The sequence below is a fragment of the Sceloporus undulatus genome, chromosome 4, assembly GCF_019175285.1.
Source record: "Sceloporus undulatus isolate JIND9_A2432 ecotype Alabama chromosome 4, SceUnd_v1.1, whole genome shotgun sequence".
Classification (NCBI taxonomy): Eukaryota; Metazoa; Chordata; class Lepidosauria; order Squamata; family Phrynosomatidae; genus Sceloporus; species Sceloporus undulatus.
In genome coordinates, this window is record NC_056525.1 from 221,649,262 (window position 1) to 221,670,098 (window position 20,837).

General features: G+C 39.4%; 1 protein-coding gene across 3 annotated transcripts in view; it reads left to right on the forward strand.

The window, feature by feature from the left end:
- The window catches only part of VPS13B (vacuolar protein sorting 13 homolog B), a 485,868-nt gene that overhangs the window by 420,518 nt on the left and 44,513 nt on the right, over window positions 1–20,837 (forward strand). For all 3 annotated transcript variants that reach the window (XM_042465697.1, XM_042465696.1, XM_042465698.1), the window contains 7 exons: window positions 7,900–8,055; window positions 9,602–9,865; window positions 10,797–10,880; window positions 11,055–11,230; window positions 12,084–12,254; window positions 16,972–17,173; window positions 18,817–19,005. In XM_042465697.1, the coding sequence (XP_042321631.1) occupies window positions 7,900–8,055; window positions 9,602–9,865; window positions 10,797–10,880; window positions 11,055–11,230; window positions 12,084–12,254; window positions 16,972–17,173; window positions 18,817–19,005 (1,242 nt within the window). The remainder of the gene's footprint in view (window positions 1–7,899; window positions 8,056–9,601; window positions 9,866–10,796; window positions 10,881–11,054; window positions 11,231–12,083; window positions 12,255–16,971; window positions 17,174–18,816; window positions 19,006–20,837) is intronic.

Sequence of the window (20,837 nt, forward strand, 5' to 3'; positions counted from 1 at the left end):
ATGTTTATTCTGTGAAGTAATATGAAGAAATCAAACACATCTAGCATTTGGTTTTGTCTTTTTGTTTCTTGTGCTTATAGTGCAAAAACAATGGGACATATTTAGGAAAGAGGATCTCCAAAATGTGCTGTCAAACACAGGCAGAAAAAAAAACTATTCAAGGGGATTGTGTTTGTGGGAATATTGCAAATTCTGAAGTAGCAGCTGTAAAGAATAGTGTCACCAAGTCCTCATTCCCATATTGCATTGCTGCTGCTAATGTACTTCCAGCATAATCAGGACTGAAGTCCCAGATTCGGCAGGAGAAGTGATGTATGTGATGATGGGGGAAAAAGTCTTAAGCGAAATCAGTAGGAGAGAGTCCTTATTCTGGGTGAGCTATTACCTTCCAGCTTGCCAGAGTTAAAATTATGCAACACACCTGTAAACTTTGAAGTTCTTAATATAATACTAACTGTTCTCATTTTCACATTTTTTTTTTATTTCTAAACCTGGGAAGCTACTGTCACATGGTAAAACTTTATTTTCCTACAAATATATAAAGAAAGGAAAATTCCTACGGAATTTTCTTTTTTTAAAAAAAAGAGGTAACAATCATGTACACATTATTATTCTTTGCAAACAAACAAATAAGACACCGCATACTTAAACAAAAAGAGAAGGATGTCTTAGTAAAAGTGGGAGAAATCACATACAAAAATGTGGTGATCCTTTGCAAATAAAGGAACAAATAAGCCACATCATGACAATTGCAGAAATGTTATAAAGTACTGAAAAACCTTTCAAATTTATGGAGACTCTTCTTTAGGCTACAAAGGGGAATGTGGAGCAGGATGTAGTGGGCATGCTAGAAAAGATGGTCTGCTCATTGTAAGAGAGTTAATTAAATAGGTATTTTTCAGAATATTGTGGGTTTTTCTTAAATACATTCTCTATTTCTACTAGAAATCATGTTGAAGGTGGCTAACAACATAACTTAAAAATTATAGTGATGAAAGAAAATCAAATTAAAAACACATCAATAAAATTTAAAAATAAACCTGTCCTTCTGACACGTTAGACAGGGCCCAATGCAAAAAGAAATGGAACTGGTAGGTGTGTCACTCCTAGTTATAATGTCACATCAACCTAGGATCACAGTAATAGGCCAATAGATGATAAACTCACGAAGTGGTAAGATTTCCTGCTGTTGTTTTTCTAGACTCTCCATATTAAGGCTTATTAAGATGTTTTAGACTATCTGTGGTGACATTTTTTCTTGCCACAAATTCTGATCTGTGGCAAAGGCTTGAGTTCTATCCAATAAGTAGGGGCCCTGGTGGTGCAGTGGTTAAATGCCAGTACTGCAGCCATTCACTCACAAACCATAAGGTTGTGAGTTCAATCCCAGCCAAGGGCTTAGGGTCAGCTCAGCCTGGCATCCTTCCGAAGTCACTAAAATGAGTACTCAACTTGTTTGGGGCAATTAGCTTACAGTTGTAAACTGCTTAGAGACTATTAGTGCAGTGTGAAGCAGAATATAAATGAAGCTGTTATTGCTATTGCCATCGCTATAATTAGGTTTCTCTAAATTAATCGATTAGTAAGTAAATTGGATTTTTGGATTTTGGATTTTTTAAAACTATATTTTCAAGCCGTGGGTGTTTTAATCAGTTGATACATGCAGTGTGGATATGGAGGGCCAACTTTATATCTGATGACTCATGCCAAAGGATGTCCAGCTGCTGAGATGTGAAACAACAGTACAGATCTGCACAAAACACATAATATGAACATAGAATGTGAAAAGCATGGTATCAGAGGAAGATAGAAATTGCAAAACATGAAATTGAAAATACAGAAATTGAATGTACAGGTATATCTCAGTTAATGAACATGATATGATCCTGGGCATAGCTTAGTTAACAGAAAATGTAACAGAGGCAGAAATAACATGAAAAGTACAGGGATAGGTTCCTATGCAGTGAAAAAGAAGAGCAGCTCAACATGTTTCAGCAAACATTTCTTTCAAAGCTAAAAATATACACATGTAAAATGAAGCAACCAGGTCAGGTAGATCTTGCATATGTAAACAAAAAAACTTGAATAATCTAGAAACCACTTGTAGGTTTTTTGTAAAATGAATCCATAGATGAGTTTTTCTTTCACAAACCTCAATTTTTCTTAATGATTTCCATTTTGGTGGCCAGACATGTAAATCTATGGGGATTTTTGGCATGCTAGTGATAACTGGTAAGGAAAATTTATCTGATCTCTTTTCTGTCTGTTTCTCTGTGCACACATGCTCAATAAAGGATTCTGGAGCCAGTGGCTGTTTACCTTGCCTGTTGTTGGCAGAATCACATGGCTACAATACAGTGGATCCCCGGGTTACGAAATTAATTCGTTCCGCGGCGCCCTTCATAACCCGAAATCTTTCACAACCCGAAAAAGCCATAGGCGCTAGCGCCTGGAAGCCGCGATTTCGGTGCGAAAAAGCGCCGAAAAGCCCCAAAATTTTTTTCGTAAGCGGAAAAAAAAACGTAACCCGGAACAGTTTTTTTCCTATGGAATTTTTTCGTATCCCGGAATTTCGTAACCGTGCTTTCGTATCCCGGGGTACCACTGTATGATTGTCTAAAGCAGTGTTTCCCAAAATTGGGTACTTGAGATGTTTGGGACTTCACCTCCCAGAAACCTTAGTCAGTTTGGCCAAACATAAGGAAGTCTAGGAGCTGAAGTCCAAACGTCTGGGAGACCAACGTTTGGGAAACACTGGTCTAAAGTGTAATTCCACCCATTCCCAACTTAAGCTTTGTTTATTGTGTTGCTCACTGGAGACATGCTGCTGCAGCTTAACACCAGAAGTGCTTTACCATGCTCCCAGTGCTGATGTTGCTAAAAAAAAGTCTAGCTAAATAGAGGATGAACAGGAAAGGGAGAGGGCTGGGCAGGCATAAAAAAGCCTTAGGATAAAGGAATTTTTTAATCAGCTGGCGGAAATAACACCAGATCCTGTCTGATCTTGGAAGCTAAGCAGGGTCAGCCCTGGTGAGACCTTGGATGGTAGACCTCCAGTGAATACTAGGTGCTGTAGGCTACATTTCAGAGTAAGGAACTAGCAAAACCACTTCTGAGTATTCTTGTCTAAGAAGACCCTATGAAACATTGCCATAAATCAACAGGCATGCGCACATGCACCCACACACACAGAATGGAGCAAAGGGAGAAAACTGGAAAGCAAAAGGCAGATTGGCAACTGTGGGCAGCTTCTGTCACTTGTAGGGCAGTAGTGCTTGGCTTTCTGAAACTTTATCATCTTCAGATTAAGATCTGGCAAGTAAGAACTACCCTAAACAAATAACTGTAGAATCTTGCTGCCTCCACCCCAGCATATGTCTGGTAATACTCTTCTGAATAATTATTGTTCTACTCACATTGTATTGTATCTCCCAGAACAATAGAGTTTAGAAATAGAAATGAAACATTTGGGTTGCTTGACAGGTTGCCAGAACATAAATTTTTATACAGAATTAATTAAATATTGCAGATTCACTACACTTGATTCTAGGTGCAGTGTGTAAAATTAAAACCTAAACAAGGAGTTGTGATGTTGTATTTCTTGGAAAGAACAGCAAACAGCTTGATGCTTTATCTTCTTGGATAAACAAAGAAGCAAATACTTTAATGTTTCATATAGACTATGTTTATATGCAAAAGAAATGAATGCAACTTCATTAGAATATCAGTTTGTTGTGTGTGTTATAATGCAGCACCTTCCAAATTGTTTCATTACTGGAATGGGTTTTGAGGAACTCATTATCCAAAGGTCAGAATAGTGCCCAAGCATGGACAAGCCATGCAAGCGTCAGATGAATGGAATGGTAAATGACTTCATAGTTTTTAAGCTATTTCATTCCTCCTGATAATTCTCATCTTGCCAAGTTAGTGAATTTTAAGAACTCTGAGAGAAGATTGTAAGATAAATGTGAAATATGAAATAATCCATACTTTTGGACTCCAGGACTTTCCTCTAGGCATTAGTTCATGTTTGACTTGCTTGACTCACACTTGGGGATAAAATGAGTTAGGACAAGGTCTCAGATACCGCATTCCCTTACAGGGGGAAAACTCACTTGCAGAACTTTGGTGAGCTCATGTTTCTTGTTACACAGGCACTAAGCAGCAGCAGTTGCCATAAAATACTTTATTTAACCTTTGCAAAAATGTTTTTTTTACTATGGCAAAGCAGCCCAGTTAAATGAAAATAAATAGTTTTCAAAGGATTGGGTTTCATTAACATTCATATCATTTAAAGTCTTAATTTTTCTTTTACTGATTAAAGTTGAGGAGAGGTGTTGTAATTACCCATTTTAATACATAATAAAAATAAATGAAAGAAGCCTTAAAATTCCTTTGGTTTTGCTGTGGTGGTATGAAGCTAAAACCTCAAAACATATTTGCTTCAGATGTAAATTTATAAAAAGAATTAAATCACTGCATTCAAGAATAAATCTTTTATTTAATAGTTACTTTACAGCAGTAGTAAAAAGAAGTTGTGTTTTAATATTTCATATTTTACACACCCTCTAAAAATCACAATGAGTAAGAGGGATTTGGGGGGGGCGGGGAGGAACCCTGGAATTTCTCAGATTATCCATTCCTTTTCATTCTTTTCCTTCTATAAAGGTCCTGCTTCTGAATTATTCAATATATTTGGTTGAATTTTCATTTATTTTGTGGATGATGGTTCAAGTAAACCTTTTTTTTAATTCAACCACTTGCTTGCTGTAAGTTCTTGACCTTACTTGATGAGATCTTTGAGTATGTGGTTCTACTCAATTTAGCAGTTGCAAAACAGGTAAAATGCCTGATAAATTCAAAATGCAATTATGATTTCATGGTCCCATGAAAGCTTGGCATAGTAAGAGGTCCTTTGGAAGTCAAGTTTGTGAAAATAGGAGGCAGCATCAGTTGGTGTTTGGCATTAAACCCAACATTCCATCATTGGAAGCAATGTACCAAGCAGAAACCATTTTGCTCTCCAAAAGGTGAAGAAATGTGAAGCACAATGAACTTAAATGGGACTCTTGAATTTTGAAATGTAGTTGAGTGTCTTCTGCAGCTGTCTTGCAGCCAGATAGTGTCTTTGTGTCACTATAGTATCTTACAGTTTGAGATTAATATGAAAGAGGCATCAACCTATAAAAATGTGAAACTGTTTTATGCTATTGGGGTTTGTAGCCCAGGAATTCCTATTTTGACTTTCCACAATCTCTTCAGTATGTGCTGTACCAGAACTAATAAAATTCAGAATCCAAAGCCAGCAGGGCCACAAATTTTAAAAAGTAATACATTTAAGTTCTGTGTACTATGTATATCCACTGCAACTATCTCCCCTACCCTGAGACCTGGTCTTTTTAGTATTGCTGATCATGAACTTCCAAATTCAAAGTACAGACTGCATAATGTACTACTTAACAGCTCCAGTAGTTTTTATTAAATGACCCCAACAGAAGATCCATTATATATGACTTTGGCTTGTATGAAAGAAATGCTCTCTTGTCCTTTTCCCTACTCTATTTAGAGTACTTCATACTATCTGTAACTCTTATCAAGGACATTATACACCTAGCTATAAATACCATCATAGTAAAATCACCATTCATTTTAAACCACTCATGCTTATTATCTCCAGACCACAGGTTTCAGATTGTCCTTTTGCTTTTTGTGCTTTGTTTTATTATTTGCAAGTAGGCCTTTAAATTTAGCAGCACTGTCTAACATGGATCCCTGATCCAGTACTGATCACAGCATTCACAACTTCTCACAACTGTCTTCCATTAATAATGGGATGATTCCCAGGAGCAAGTGGTCTATAAACAATTTTCTTCTAACTAAATTTTGCAGCTTGAACTAGAAATAGCACAGGCAAGTCAAATTAAATATTGAGTAAAACACAACTGTAATGGACATTATGGACAAAGCTAACTCCCTCCCTCCCTCCCAAAAACATCTATGTGCTGTTTCACCTCCCATTCCAGCAAACTGATCCTAAACATTTGCTCCAATGTATTTTATGGCAAAGGAAGAACTGGGATTGTAACACTAAAACCCAGTATCACAGCTGTTGGTGATCCCACCATAAACATTTATTTTCTGATATAGTGAATATCAGCCTGACAGCAGATGTGCTACACAATGGCATGATATATACAAATGATTTTCACATTTTTGGAGCATTAATCCAAAGGGATACATGAGAAAAGGATGGACTCAGAGTTATACCAACTTTACAGACTATATGACTTTAACTACAGTTTGTTTTTCTGTTTGTCTCTATAACATCAACAGTGTGGATAGTGTAAGGTACAAAGGGCAAAGCTCCTGCCCTACAGATGTGACAGTATAAAATTTGGCATAGGAAAAAAGTTGGCAGCCCAATCTGTATATGACTTGGAGAGGAGCGGCAACTGGTCCTTCACTTCAGACAACAGCATGTGTTGGTCTATGTTCTGACACAACAAACTCCTCACAAACTATTGCATCCAAATATGCATTTTCTTTTTCATGTGTAGCCACAGTTGAACTGAACTGTTAGTTTTTGTGTATTCTCACTGCCTACTGTGAAAACGTTTACCTGAGGGACTGAGAGTAATTTCATACATCTGGGGGGATGGTAGGGATTTCCACCATGGGATGGCTATTTTGCTTTTCATAATATTTCTTGCTTCATTTCAAATGCATGCAAATCATTGCGATGCAAAGTCAGAAAATTATTAAGTCAGATGAAAACTGACAGCATATTCTTGATGATAACTCAGTGAATGAACTAGCCGTTTATACAAGATGGGAGGGAGTGCTCCAGAGAAAACATTTTGTGCTCCGGCTCATTATTATCAATTACATCTTAATCCAAAGCATATAATTTTGGAGTTAAACATTTTTAGTGTGTTGTTAAGTGGGATCAACCACACCTCCATTTTGTTTTTCCAGCAACAGTGCTTCTTTCCAGGTTCGGCAGCTTTTTCTCTCTCATATTTTCTGCAGTATGTGGCATCCCAGCTTAGCAGCTGTAAGCAACTTGGTTTCAGTTATGGCAGTTTTACTTTATTCTGTGACTAAGATTTAAATATCAAAGCTATCAGAGGCTTTTATGTCACAGAGTACATTTTCCCCTCAGGGTACTTATTATCTTGTATATTTGTGTTAGCAGTCAAGGCCTAATGGTTGTAATTCAAAAACCACCCACTGCTTTGGACATGTTTGTTTTACATACAATTTTGTGCTGAGGAGAACAAAAACTGCCAGGAGGCTACTGGGTTGTAGCATCTTAACAGTTTGTTATTGTGGCTCTCTCTTAAAGGCCAATGTCAAACTTCACTGGAAAAAACATAATTTGAATGTTTGGTCCATTAACCTTGATTCATTGTCCTTGCTGTGTGTGGGGAAGGGTTCCTTATCTCCTTTTTGTAAAGCTTCATGTTTTGTTTTGATTTGATTCTAGCATTCCAAGGATATAAGATTTGTAACACTCTTGATGGATAGATAGGTAGATGGTATCAGCATAAATAGCTGCATGGTAGGCCTGGTTCATTCTTACCTGTGCAAATTCGCCTCTCTTAAAATAGAGGAGTTATGCGTAAGATTTTACTTTTCAGGACTGAAAGTTATTTACTTTATTAAATATAGAATGCATGATTATCTAGGCCCTTGGCATTCGAGCAAAGAGGCGTCCATGAGTCATACAGCTTGTTTATTTTTCCAGTTAAAGATAGTAAACATGTTTATTAATTTCAGTACTTTTCCAAGCAATATAGGTTTGTTTTGTTTTGTTTTCCTATAAACATAGCTAATTGTTATATTAGTTAATTAGTTAAATTCTAATTGTTTGCTTTTGTTTTTGTTTGTCATTTTCAGCTGCTACATATCTGTATTGAAGGTTGGGGAAATTGGCGGTGGTCTGAACCTTTTAGTATAGATAATGTAGGAACATTTATTAGAACTATTCAGTACAAGGGAAGGACAGCATCACTTATTATCAAGGTCCAGCCACTCAATGGAGTGCAAAAACAAGTAAGTGTTCTTATGTGTGCAGTACATGATGATTTTCTACGCAGTGATTCTTTTTTCCATCTAAAGTAAGTTACCTGCAGATGCCACTAACGATAATTGAGCCCAGTAATAGAAACAAGCATGCTGATACATGTTAGCAATTCTTGGTATCTGAATAAACCAAATAAAACTATTTTGAAAACAATGCTGGTTTTAGATTGTAACAATCCCACCAGTTTGTTGTATGTACATTAACCCTATATTTTAGGCCAAGTGGACAAAATACCAGTGTAAAAGGTTTTAGAAGTATCATTGTTCTCCAGTGATGGTTTAAGCAGTGCAAAGAGGCCTTCGCATAATGAAGCTATTTGCTGTTGTTGCTAACTGTCCTCAAGTTGATCTCAACCCATGGCGACCCTGTGAATGATTCATCTCCAAGGCTCCCTGTCCTCTGCTGCTCTACATAGGTCCTGAAAATTCATAAACCTGACCTCCTTAATAGAATCCATCCATCTAGCATGAGACCTTCCTCTCTTTCTACTTCCCTCCACCTTTCTCAGCATTATTGGGTTTTGTTTTTTTGTTTTTGTTTTTTGTTTGTTTGTTTGTTTTGTTTTGTTTTTGTCTCTAATGAGTCCTCTCTTCTCATGATGTGGCCAAAGTACCATCACCTTGGCTTCCAGGGTGAGTTCAGGCTTGATCTGCTCTAGGACCATGCGTTTGTCTTTTTGGTTGTCCACAGAATCCTCGGCACTCTTGTCCAGCACCACATCTCAAATGAATTGATTTTCTTCCTATCTTGTTTCTTAATTGTCCAATTCTCGTGTTCATCCACAATCTCACAAAGCTATAATGAGTAACAAAGCTATTTGCACTATGACTTGCACAAGTGGAATAGGTTTTGCATTGAAATGAAAGAAATAAAAATGGGATACAATTCGTGGTTTCTGAAATTTTAGTTTTTCTTTATGTATGGTGGCATTTATAGTTTTATATTGAAACATTCCTATCTGATCTTGGAAACTAAGTGAAGTCGGGCTGGTTTAGTATTCAGATGGGAGACCACCAAGGAAGGCCAGATATTGCTAGGCTATATTCAGAGGAAGGCAATGGCAAATTATCTTGGAGTATTTCTTGCCTAAGAAAACCCTATGAAATTCATTGGCTCACCATAAGATAACAGGTGACTTGAAGGAACATATATATACACACACATGGCCTAATGACCTATTTCAGATGTAGTAATCTGATCCTAATTTTGTAGACTGCTTTTGAAAATACCATTTAAAGTAGGTTTCTAAGTTTAAGGAAGTGTGGTTTAACAAACCACAATATTTTCCTCAAAGTCAGGCACACAAAGGAGGAGCAAGGAGGGAGCATGCAACACAAGGCGTCTTTTCCATATGATAAAAAATAGTTTATCTGACAGAGATCATTATATTGACAGGAGCCTTATGTCTGTATGAATATCCATAAAATATACATGATAATTTGTACATTTGGTGTTTCATAGTAGGATTTGATTTCTGTATAATATGTCTTTGTGTTTGCATTTTTTAAAACTTAGATTATCATTTGTGGAAGACAAATTGTATGCAGTTACCTGTCTGAAAGCATTGAGGTGAAAGTTGTGCAGCATTATATTGGACAAGATGGACAGGCAGTTGTGAAGGAGCATTTTGACTGTCTTGCACCTAAACAGAAGCTGCCATCTTACGTCCTAGAAAACAATGAATTAACAGAATTGAGTGTGAAGGCTAAAGGAGATGAAGACTGGTCAAGAGATGTATCACTTGAGTCTAAACACACTGAATATAGCACAGTTGTCCAGGTATGCAAGTAAATATTTTGTAAATCAAAGGTTTTAATTGTCTGGGTTATAATATTCTTTCTTAGCCAAAGGCTAGGATTATGGTTGACTAAGCACTACCCACTCTTAGACTCATTACCTGTGATGTGCTGTCATGGCACTGTGATGTCTCATAGAATGAGATAGATAGATTCCATCCACTTGCCTGTTTTAAGGGAGGTATATCATCTAAGTCAGACATAAAGAATGTATGACTCTTCTGATGTTATTGTATTGCAGCTCCTACCATCCCACAAAATAGGTTGTGCTGGCTAGGCTTAAGGGTAATTGCAGTGCAACGTCTGGAGAACCACACATTTCTCACTCCTCCTCTGAGGATCAAAACTAGACATGGCACCATTGACACAATTGCATGGATTTTATTTTTAGTAAACAGTGGACCTGAACCCTCTTCTAAATTGAAACCGTAGTAGAGGACATTAACCTTTTATTCCCTTCTGTGTTCTAGAATTGCAGCCCTGCACCTTCTATTTTCATTGGGAGAAAAGATTGAATTGGTGCTGGTGGAGATTCCTCTCTGAGCAAACAGGAAGATTGTAGCCCTTGATTCAGAACAAGATTGATAGCAGAGAGTTGAAGCTGCCTATACACTCCCTGCCAGAGTTCCAATACATCTTGGGTGCCTGATATTTACTCTTCCAGAAAAAAAACAAAAACAAAACACACCCCACAATTATTCAATTCCTAATTGTGTAAATAGTTCCACATCTGATTTTGGGTCTTAAATCCAGTGGCCTATATAGTGTCTAAAAATAATATGCAAAAAGCAGAGAGAAATTGATCTTCTTTCTAATTGGCACTGTGTCTTTTGTTGTGGATGATGATATAAAATATTTAGTTCTGTGAGGCTACAGTAACCTCAGCAAGTTCCTGTCTATCTTTCTGTCTGCAGGTGCCATCCTCAAACAGCTCCATAATTTATGTTTGGTGTATGGTTTTGACATTAGAGGCCAATTCTCAAGTGGAGCAACGAATTGTGAGTACATTCCTCATTGTCCAAATTGATCTTACCTCTTATGTGCAGAAATAATTACGGTCAGATTGACCCTGAACAGAGATTTATTGACAGTTTGTTATAGCTGGAATGCTGCAGCTGGATGGAGCAATCCAAGCGTAATGCTGAAATTGTTCTGCTCTTTTGATTTTATAGATTGTTTTCAGCCCTCTTTTTATCATGAGAAGCCATCTTCCTGATCCCATCATCATACATTTAGAGAAAAGGAGCCTGGGGCTGAACGAAATACAAATGATTCCAGGAAAAGGGCAAGAAAAACCATTGCAAAACATAGAACCAGATTTAACTCATCATTTGACCTTCCAAGCCAGGTATATATTTAAGGTTTTTCCTGTTAAAAACATTGGCCTAGATTTACCACTGCACTGCCTCTGCAGTACCAACACATGGGAAAAAAATTCCCCTTACCTCCCCCTACTGGCCGCCACACAAGCCAGAAACCATCTCTAGAGATTTTGGGGTGTACATGGAAGATTAGCCCTTTCTGAACAAATCTTGCCATGAAAACCCCATGATAGGGTCACCTTAGGGTTGCCACAAGTCAGAAACAACCTGAAGGCACATGGAAGATTACACTTGTCCCATTTGATGGATTGAACTGTTTCACCAGTGGAAGTTCAGAATTGGATACTCTTCATTCCTCAGTATGTTTGATTATAGAGTAGCTCCAGCTAATGCAAAGTCTTCTCAGAATTGTCCGTGTCTTGGACAGGGGCTAACAATGCCACTTCTCAAAGCAGTGGTTCCCAAACTTCGTTCCCCATATGCTTTTGGCCTGAAACTCTAATTGTGTCTGATAATAGGCCATATTATCTAGAGATTATGAGAACTGTATTCCTACATCATTTGCAAAAGTGCACCCATGCCATACGCGGACTTGAGCGTATGTGCTCAAGCTGCGGCGCGCGGAAGGGGTGGCGCGTCGCATTCAATTGAATGGGCGCGCATGCCCGTTCCGCCCCGCACGAGCCCCATTGTTTCCAATGGGGCTCGAGCATAGGCAGAATTCGCCTTACGCGGCGGGATCCAGAACGGATCCCCCGCGTAAGGCGAGGACGCACTGTACTAGGTCGGACACCAATACTGCAAAGCATACATAAAGCTTTTTGAAATAAAGGTGTATAATGAAAACCACACCTATTTTGTTTTGTATCCTTATGACAGGGAAGAAGATGATCCATCTGAATGTGCCGTTCCTATCTCAACAACCCTTATTAAGCAGATAGCCACCAAATCAAATACAAGTGGCACTGCAAATGAAATACTTGCTGACTTCTATGGATTTGGCAGTCCCCCTCAGTCTGTATGGCCTTATACGAAGAAGGATTTTGTCAGGTACTGTGTCTTGTTAACTGCTTCTCATTGGAGAAGTATTGTTCACATTGAAAAATCTGCCAATTATATGTCTGAAACAGCGTTTTTGTTGAATGATTTAATATTATGTATTTTATTTTTCTGTATATTTTTTAATTATCTACTAGTCTGTTAATTTGGCAGGGAAGAGCCATAGCTTAGAGCTAAAGCAGAGTACAGTACAATTCTGCTAAGTTCAATTCTTGGCACGTACATAGGGAAGGACCCTTCACAGATACCTTGCTAGCTGGTTCTAGTCAGTTGTGATAGTACTGTGCAAGATGAACCAGTTTTCACACTTGGCACAAAAAACCTTCCCATGATAACAAAGCATGATAACGCCAATACATTCCAACAAAGTTGCAATACAGAATGACATCAGAATCTCAGGAAAAGTGGTCTTATAGTCTAAGGATCACATAGTTTGTATTATTATTATTTTGTATTATTATCTATTGTTTTATATGTATTTTGTAGAATGTACGCCATTGGCAGGTTTCATTTTTATCAATTTTATTGTTTGTATGTACAGTGCTGTGTAAATCTATAGCGCTATATAAATAAAGTATAATAATAAATAATAATAATAGTTCTTGAAAGCTACGTTTCTGCCTAAGACACTGGCACTGCAGTTCCAGTTCAGCAAATAACAGAAGGCTGCCCTCTTCATTACAGTTTTGTAAATGATAGCAATAATAAACTGCACTAGACTTTATATGTATTAATTTATGCAATAAAGTACTAAACAAAAGAAAAGTACAATTATTATTATTATTATTATTATTATTATTATTATTATTTATATAGCGCTGTACATTTGCACAGCGCTGCACATACAAACAATAAATGTAAAAGAGTAAACCTGCCTATGGCATACATTCTAAGAAATAATAGGATAATAAATATAAAATACATAGCAATACAGGAAATGGTTCAGTAAAACAGGCAACAAAAAAGAACATCAAATAGCAAGTGACAATCAAGCAATGCCTGGGAACACTTCTCTGAACAGGACGGTCTTCAGCTCCGTTTTGAAGCTGGTTAAAGAAGTGATGGCCCTTGCTCGCGAGGGAAGAAGGTTCCAGGAGTGAGGGGCAGCAAGTGAAAAGGGGCGAATCCGAGATGGGGCAGGGAAATCCTGGGCTGAGACAGCTGACCTTGACTACCAGAATGGAGGGCCCTAGTGGGAAGGTGAGAAGAAATAAGGTGTGATAAGTAAGGAGGGGCCAGCCCATGGAGGGTTTTAAACGTGGACAGCAGGAGCTTATACTGAATACAGAAAGGGAGGGGGAGCCAGTGAAGGGATGCCAGCAAAGGAGAGATATGGTCAGAGCGGTGGGCGAATGTGATAATGTGTGCAGCTGAATGCTGGACAGAAATTAACGGACGGAGGTAGGAAAGAGGAAGCCCAGCCAGGAGGATGTTACAGAAATCAAGTCGTGAGACCACTAGGGCATGGACCAGAATCTTGGCAGTAGAGGCAGTGAGATATGGTTGGATTTTGGCAATATTGTATAAAAAGAATCTACAAGCCTTGGCTGTGGTCTGGATCTGAGGGATACATGACAGAGAAGAATCAAAGATAAAACCAAAACTGCGGGCTTGCTGGACTGGTTGAATAGAAATGTTGTCCACGGAGACAGAAAAGGAGTGTTGAAGGGTGGACTTAGGAGAAAAGACAAGAAGCTCCGTCTTGGACATGTTGAGCTTCAAATGCTGATGGCACATACACTGCGAGACAGCTGTGAGACAAGACGAAACTTGCTGTTCAAGCCTTGGAGAAAGTTCAGGGGTGGAAAGATACAACTGGGTGTCATCGGCATACAGATGGTAGGAAAACCAAAAGAGCTAATGAGTTTACCTAAGGACAGTGTGTAGAGAGAAAACAGAAGGGGGGCCCAGAACAGAACCCTAGGGAACTCCAACAGATAAGGGAACAGAGGATGAAGTCTGATCACCTGTGACCACTGCAAAAGATCTGTCTGACAAGTAAGATCTAAACCAGTCGAGAACAGAGTCTGAAAACCAAAGGTCAGAAAGTATATCAACTAGAAGACAGTGATCAACAGTGTCAAAGGCTGCAGACAAATCGAGGAAGGATGAGAACAGAGTAAAGACCATTAGCCTTGGCCCGTAAAAGGTCATTTGAGATCTTAGTGAGAGCTGTCTCTGTAGAATGCCTTGGGCGGAAACCAGACTGAAAGGGATCGAGAATGGAGTTGGCTTCATGAAACTCAAGACAGTGAGAATAAACAACCCGTTCCAGAACCTTAGAAAGAAAGGGAAGAAGAGAAATCGGACGATAGCTAGACAAAGAGGAGGGGTCAAGAGAAGGTTTTTTCAGAATTGGGGAAATGAGAACATGTTTAAAGTCCAACGGGAAGGAGCCTGTAGAGAGAGAGAGATTGAAAATATGGAGAAAATTGGGAGCTATGGAAATTAGAAGACGAGTGGGAATTGGGTCAAGAGAACAGGTTGCAGGTTTGGAAGAGTTCAGAAGTGTGGAGTGTTCATCCAAAGAAGCAAGAGGAAACACAGAAATTTTTTTAGGTGATGGTGATAGAAGATTATGAGCAGAAGAATCGGGAGGGACTATCTCAGAGCGAATGGTGGTAATCTTTGAGATGAAAAGATAGTATACTAGCACTGTAGGAATCCAGATGCTTGTCTAGATAAACTTTTAGCATGATTTAGAAGTACAGTGTGCCCGCACCATACGCAGGCGCGCCATACATGGTCTTGAGCATACGCGCTCAAGCCGCGGGGCAGAAGGGGCGGCGCATCCCATTCAATTGAATGGGCGCGCACACCCATTGTTCCCCACACGCCGCCGCGCACGAGCCCCATTGTTTCCAATGGGGCTCAAGCATAGGCGGAATTCGCCTTACGCGGAGGGATCCGGAATGGATCCCCCACGTAAGGCGAGGACGGACTGTACTTTTATGTCCTAACTAAAGGTAGTATGTATGCTTGTGTACACACACACACACACTCTGAAAATTTATTAGTTTCAAACTATCTAAAGCAGTTGTGGGCAAAGTGTGATCTGCAGGCTGCATGCACCCCCCAGGGCCATTTATTATTGTTGTTGTTGTTATTCCAAAATGTCCAAAAATGATTTTAGGGAGTGCGGAGGGCATTTCCACAATGTTTGAAGCCCCGAGGGGGTTAACTTTTGTTTTGCAAGATTTTGATTTAAAAACAAAACAAAACATTTTGCCTCAAATGCCCTCTAAGAAGTCCCAAAAGTATAGCCCCATTTGAGGGCAAAATATATATTATTTTTTTGTAGGAGGAGATGCGGCCATCCAAGGTCTCCTGGAGGGCTAATAAGGCACCTCTTAGTCTTTCACAGTTGCCCATCCCTGATCTAAAGCAATAGATGCATATCTCGGTTAACAAGTAGATGTATTCCTGGGCATTGTTTCTTTAATAGAAAATTTGGTACCCAGAGTGGAAATAACATAAAAAGAAGAGGGTAAATTCCTACACTACAAAAAAGAAAACCAGTTGAACATGTTCAAGCTAACTTTTTATTCAAAGCTAACATTAGGCACATGTAAAATTAAATGACCAGGTCAGTGAAACCTTTCATGACCAAACAAAAACATTTTGAACCTTCTAGAGACCACTTGAAAGCTTTTTCTGAATTGCCTCTAGTAATGACTTTTTCTTTACCAGCTTTTTCTAATGATTCCCACTTCGGTGGCCTGACTACAATTTTTAAAAACCTGCTGTGGGTAGCTGATAAGGCTTTTTTCCCTTTTATCTCTGTTTTGCTGTTCATGTATGCACAGTAAGAGATTCTAGAGCCAGCTGTTTTTTCATTGCCTGTTGTAGGCAGGCACACAAAGCTACACAGTCAGATAGAACAGAATCCCATTTTATCCCAGTTCAGTCTTTTTGCATTGTTTACTGGGGACATGCTGCTGCACCATGTCACCAAAAAGTCTGTTTTCTCAGTGACCCTCACCATCCTATACAGGGGACAAGGAAGAAGAAGGCAGATGGGGGCATAACAAGATATTGTAAAAGGGAGCTTCAATGTCAGAGATTAAGTATGTATGTAAATAAATAAGAATTAAAACATTTGACATTATAAAGTAAAAGATATCAAGAAAGCATACTAAAAGAATTCATAGTGGATAAGAAAATCAGCCAATGTGTTAGAACATAACTTTTTAACAAGTTAGAACATAGCTTTTTAACAACAACTTTGAATTCTGGAAAAAAATTTTTTTTTCAAGAATTCCGTTTTCAGTTCTCATGGTGTATTTACATGTGCTTTTGTTCCACTATTTCAATGCAGAGTATTTTTTAAACATGCCAACATATAGTAGGTAATGAAAATATTAAAAATAGAAGTCATATTTGCAAGGAAGCAAATTTGCTATCATTTTTTGTTGGAGTAAGAAACAAGGAGGTAGACTTGATGCCAGATGGTGTTCTTCTATCACTTTTGATTCAATTATTTTAAAATATGCTTTGCTTTTTGATCCTTGAATAAAGGTCTGTTTCAATCCCCCCCTAAATCAGGGACAGATTTGCCCTAGCAGATTATCTTTGTATTTCAGAATCATATCTGTTATCGGGAGGCACTGCAACATAACAAAAGCTTTATGAATGGCTAGAACTGCAAATCTTACCAGTGAATTAACAGTTTTCTTTTATCTCTCCTTTGATATCTTGCTCAAAACAGCAGTGAACAGCTCACTCAGTGGGATAGCCCTATGCGAGTGAAATTGTCAGTGTGGAAGCCATGTGTGAAAACGCTGCTGATAGAACTCCTGCCATGGGCTCTGCTGATCAATCATTCCAAGTGGGATCTTTGGCTGTTTGAAGGCGAGAAGATCATGCTGCAGATACCTGCTGGGAAAACCATGATACCTCCAAATTTTCAGGCAAGATTACTGTTGAAGTCGATACACTCATTTTGTTTGAAGTTACTTTAATTTCATGTTGAGTGGACAGAGCCTGATCAAAGGATATAAGGCCTGTACTGGGCTATGATGAGGGGAACTAACTTTCAGGGTGTTCATAGTTAGACACAGTGGCAGGCGTCTCTCCCCCCCCCCCCCCCCCCCCCCCCCCCCCCCCCATGATTTCCACCTAAAATCTTGCTCCGGTTATTCAGTTGGTTCTAATGCAGGGCAAACAATGAATTTTCCATGTACCTCCTAGTCAAAATGGGTCTGCTGTGGAATGTGAGAATAACTATTCTGAAAATAATGTTCTGAGCAGTGAAGAATTTTAAAGGGAAGTTCCATGAAAGAACAGAAATAATCTCCTTATCACATTGGCTATGCTAAGGTCTGTTAATTCAGTTTACCCATCTCCCACAAGCTAAGCTCTGTTAATTAAACTTGCCCATCCCCATGATTTGAAATATTGCCATCTGTCCTTCGAGAGATTTAACCTTTTGTTTCTGGGTCCATCCTTTTTCTTTTTCTTGTTCTTGTTCTTGTTCTTTTTTTCTTTTTCTTTCTTTCTTTCTTTTTTTTTTGGGGGGGGTACTATGTTGGGTGTACAAGAAATGAAAGGAATTTTAGTCCTAGTACATACATATGAACATTGATCAGAATGAAGATTGCAGTCAAGAAATACAAAGAAGACTCGGAATGGGAAGGGTAACTATGAAAGATCTAGACAAGATCCTAAAAAGTAAAGCTATACAACTGAGCACTCAAGTTAGAATCATCCAATCCATTGTATTCCTTATCACCATGTACAGATATAAGAGCTGGGGAGTGAAGAAAGTAGACAGGAAGAAAATCAACTCATTTGAGATGTGGTAATGGAGAAGAGTGCTGAGGATACTGTGAATGGCCAAAACGACAATCAAATGAGTCTTTGAAATAGATCAAACTTGAACGCTCCCTGGAAGCCAAGATGATCAAATTGATGCTGTTGTACTTTGGATACATGAATGAGAAGGGATGACTCATTAGAAAAGACAATAATGCTAGGAAAGGTAGACAGTAGTAGAAGAGGAGGAAAGACACACGCCAGATGGATAGACTCAATCATGAAGGTCACAGTTCTGAATTTACAGGACCTAAGCAGAGCAGTCGAGTATAGTGGGGTTTGGAGATGTCTCATCCAGAAGAGCATTATGAGTCAGGGTCAACGTCAGGGCAGTTAACAACAGCACACCTACATACATGCACTTGGGCAGTGGCATTAGGTTCTCTATCCATTCACACACAACAGTTTCCAATGTCAAATAGGCCCTTCTCATCTGTAACCCTTTACAGGGAGAGCAACATCAGACAGCAATTGACTGTTCATGAAGTCTACACTTCACCATGGACAGTAAGGGTCCCAACTATTTCTTTATCACAATATTAAAGAACCTCCCATGGCAAGTATAGGCTGCGGTGCATTATTTACTTCATCCAAGGACCATAAAATTTCACAAATAGTCATGATTCAGCATGCACATTAGATAATATTGATTGATGTTATACAAAATAAAGAGAATGAAAATAACATAAAATTTAACTATAAGGATGTGCTGAGTGTGATAAAAATGTTTTTGTTGCAGGAGGCTTTCCAAATTGGAATATACTGGGCAAACACTAACACTGTACACAAATCAGTAGCAATCAAGCTGGTCCACAACATGACATCACCAAAATGGAAGGATGGTGACAATGAGGAGGTGGTGACTTTGGATGAAGAAGGGTTTGTTGAAGCTGAAATAAGACTTGGAGCTTTTCCAGGACATCAGAAAGTAAGAAATATTTGAGATTAATTCCATTTAAATACTAGAATGGAATCTGTTTGTACATATCCAGTATCAAATTCAGAAATATTTATGTCATTCAAGAATAAGTATATGTAAAAGACTGTCTGATGAAATATACTGTATCCACAAGAAAACAGTCATTTGGGATGATCTGCTAAGTGATGTAAATTCACATAAACACACTGCTTCCAAACTCCAATATATGTGTCTGTATACATGCCTTCAAGTCACCTGTCAACTTATGGCAGCCTTTCTCAAATAGTGGGGCAGGCCCCCCCAGGAGGGGCGCAAGGCTCCGTAAAGGGGGGCATGAGGCTCTGTTATGCAGAGGTGTACTTATAACAATTTTATAGACAAATGATACTATTTACAGTCGCGCAGGGGGCGCGAAATGTTTTCTTCTTCCTAGGGGGGGCATGACAGAAAATAATGGAGAAGCACTGACTTATGGTGACCCCATGAATTTCACAGGGTTTTAGTATGTCAGGTTCTTACCACTGACACAGAGGATTTATTCCAGAAATGGGACTCAGCCCCCACATAGATATGGTAAGAGTCACTGTTGTTGCTGTGCCAACTCCATCCTTGATCCCTTTCAGTCTGGTTTCCGCCCAAAGCATTCCACAGAGACAGCTCTCACTAAGATCTCAAATGACCTTTTACAGGCCAAGGCTAATGGCCTTTACTCTGTTCTCATCCTTCTCGATTTGTCTGCAGCCTTTGACACTGTTGATCACTGTCTCCTAATTGACATACTCTCTGACCTTGGGTTCTCAGACTCTGTTCTCGACTGGTTTAGATCTTACTTGTCTGGCAGATCTTTTGCAGTAGTTGCAGGGGTCAGACTTCTTCTTCTGTTCCCTTATCTGTTGGAGTTCCCCAGGGCTCTGTTCTGGGTCCCCTTCTGTTTTCTCTCTACACACTGTCCTTAAGAAAACTCATCAGCTCTTTTGGTTTTTCCTACTATCGGTTTGCTGATGACACCCAGCTGTATCTTTCTGCCCCTGACCTTTCTCCAAGACTTGAACAGCAAGTCTCGTCTTGCCTTACAGCTGTCTCGCAGTGGATGCGCCATTGGCGTTTGAAGCTCAACATGTCCAAGACGGAGCTTCTTGTCTTTCCTCCCAAGCCCACCCTTCAACACTCCTTTTCTGTCTCTATGGACAACATTTCTATTCAACCAGTCCAGCAAGCCCGCAGTCTTGGTTTTATCTTTGACTCTTCTCTGTCATGTATCCCTCAGATCCAGACCACAGCCAAGGCTTGTAGATTCTTTTTGTACAATACTGCCAAAATCTGACCATATCTCTCCGCCTCTACTGCCAAGATCCTTTTCCATGCCCTAGTGATCTCACGACTTGATTATTGTAACGTCCTCCTGGCTGGGCTTCCTCTTTCTCACCTCCGTCCTTTAATCTCTGTCCAGCATTCAGCTGCACGCATTATCACTTCCGCCCACCGCTCTGACCACATCTCCCCTGTGTTGGCATCCCTTCACTGGCTCCCTCTCCCTTTCCGCATTCAGTACAAGCTCCTGCTGTCGACATTCAAAGCCCTCCATGGACTGGCCCCTGCTTACTTATCAGACCTTCTTTCTCCTCACCTTCCCACTCGGGCCCTCCGTTCTGGTAGTCAAGGGTTCCTGTCTCAGCCCAGGATTTCCTTTGCCCCATCCCGGATTCGCCCCTTTTCACTTGCTGCCCCTCACGCCTGGAACCTTCTTCCCCCACAAGCAAGAGCCATCACTTCTTTAACTAGCTTCAAAACCATCCTGTTCAGAGAAGCGTTCCCAGGCATTGCATAATTGTCGCTTACTA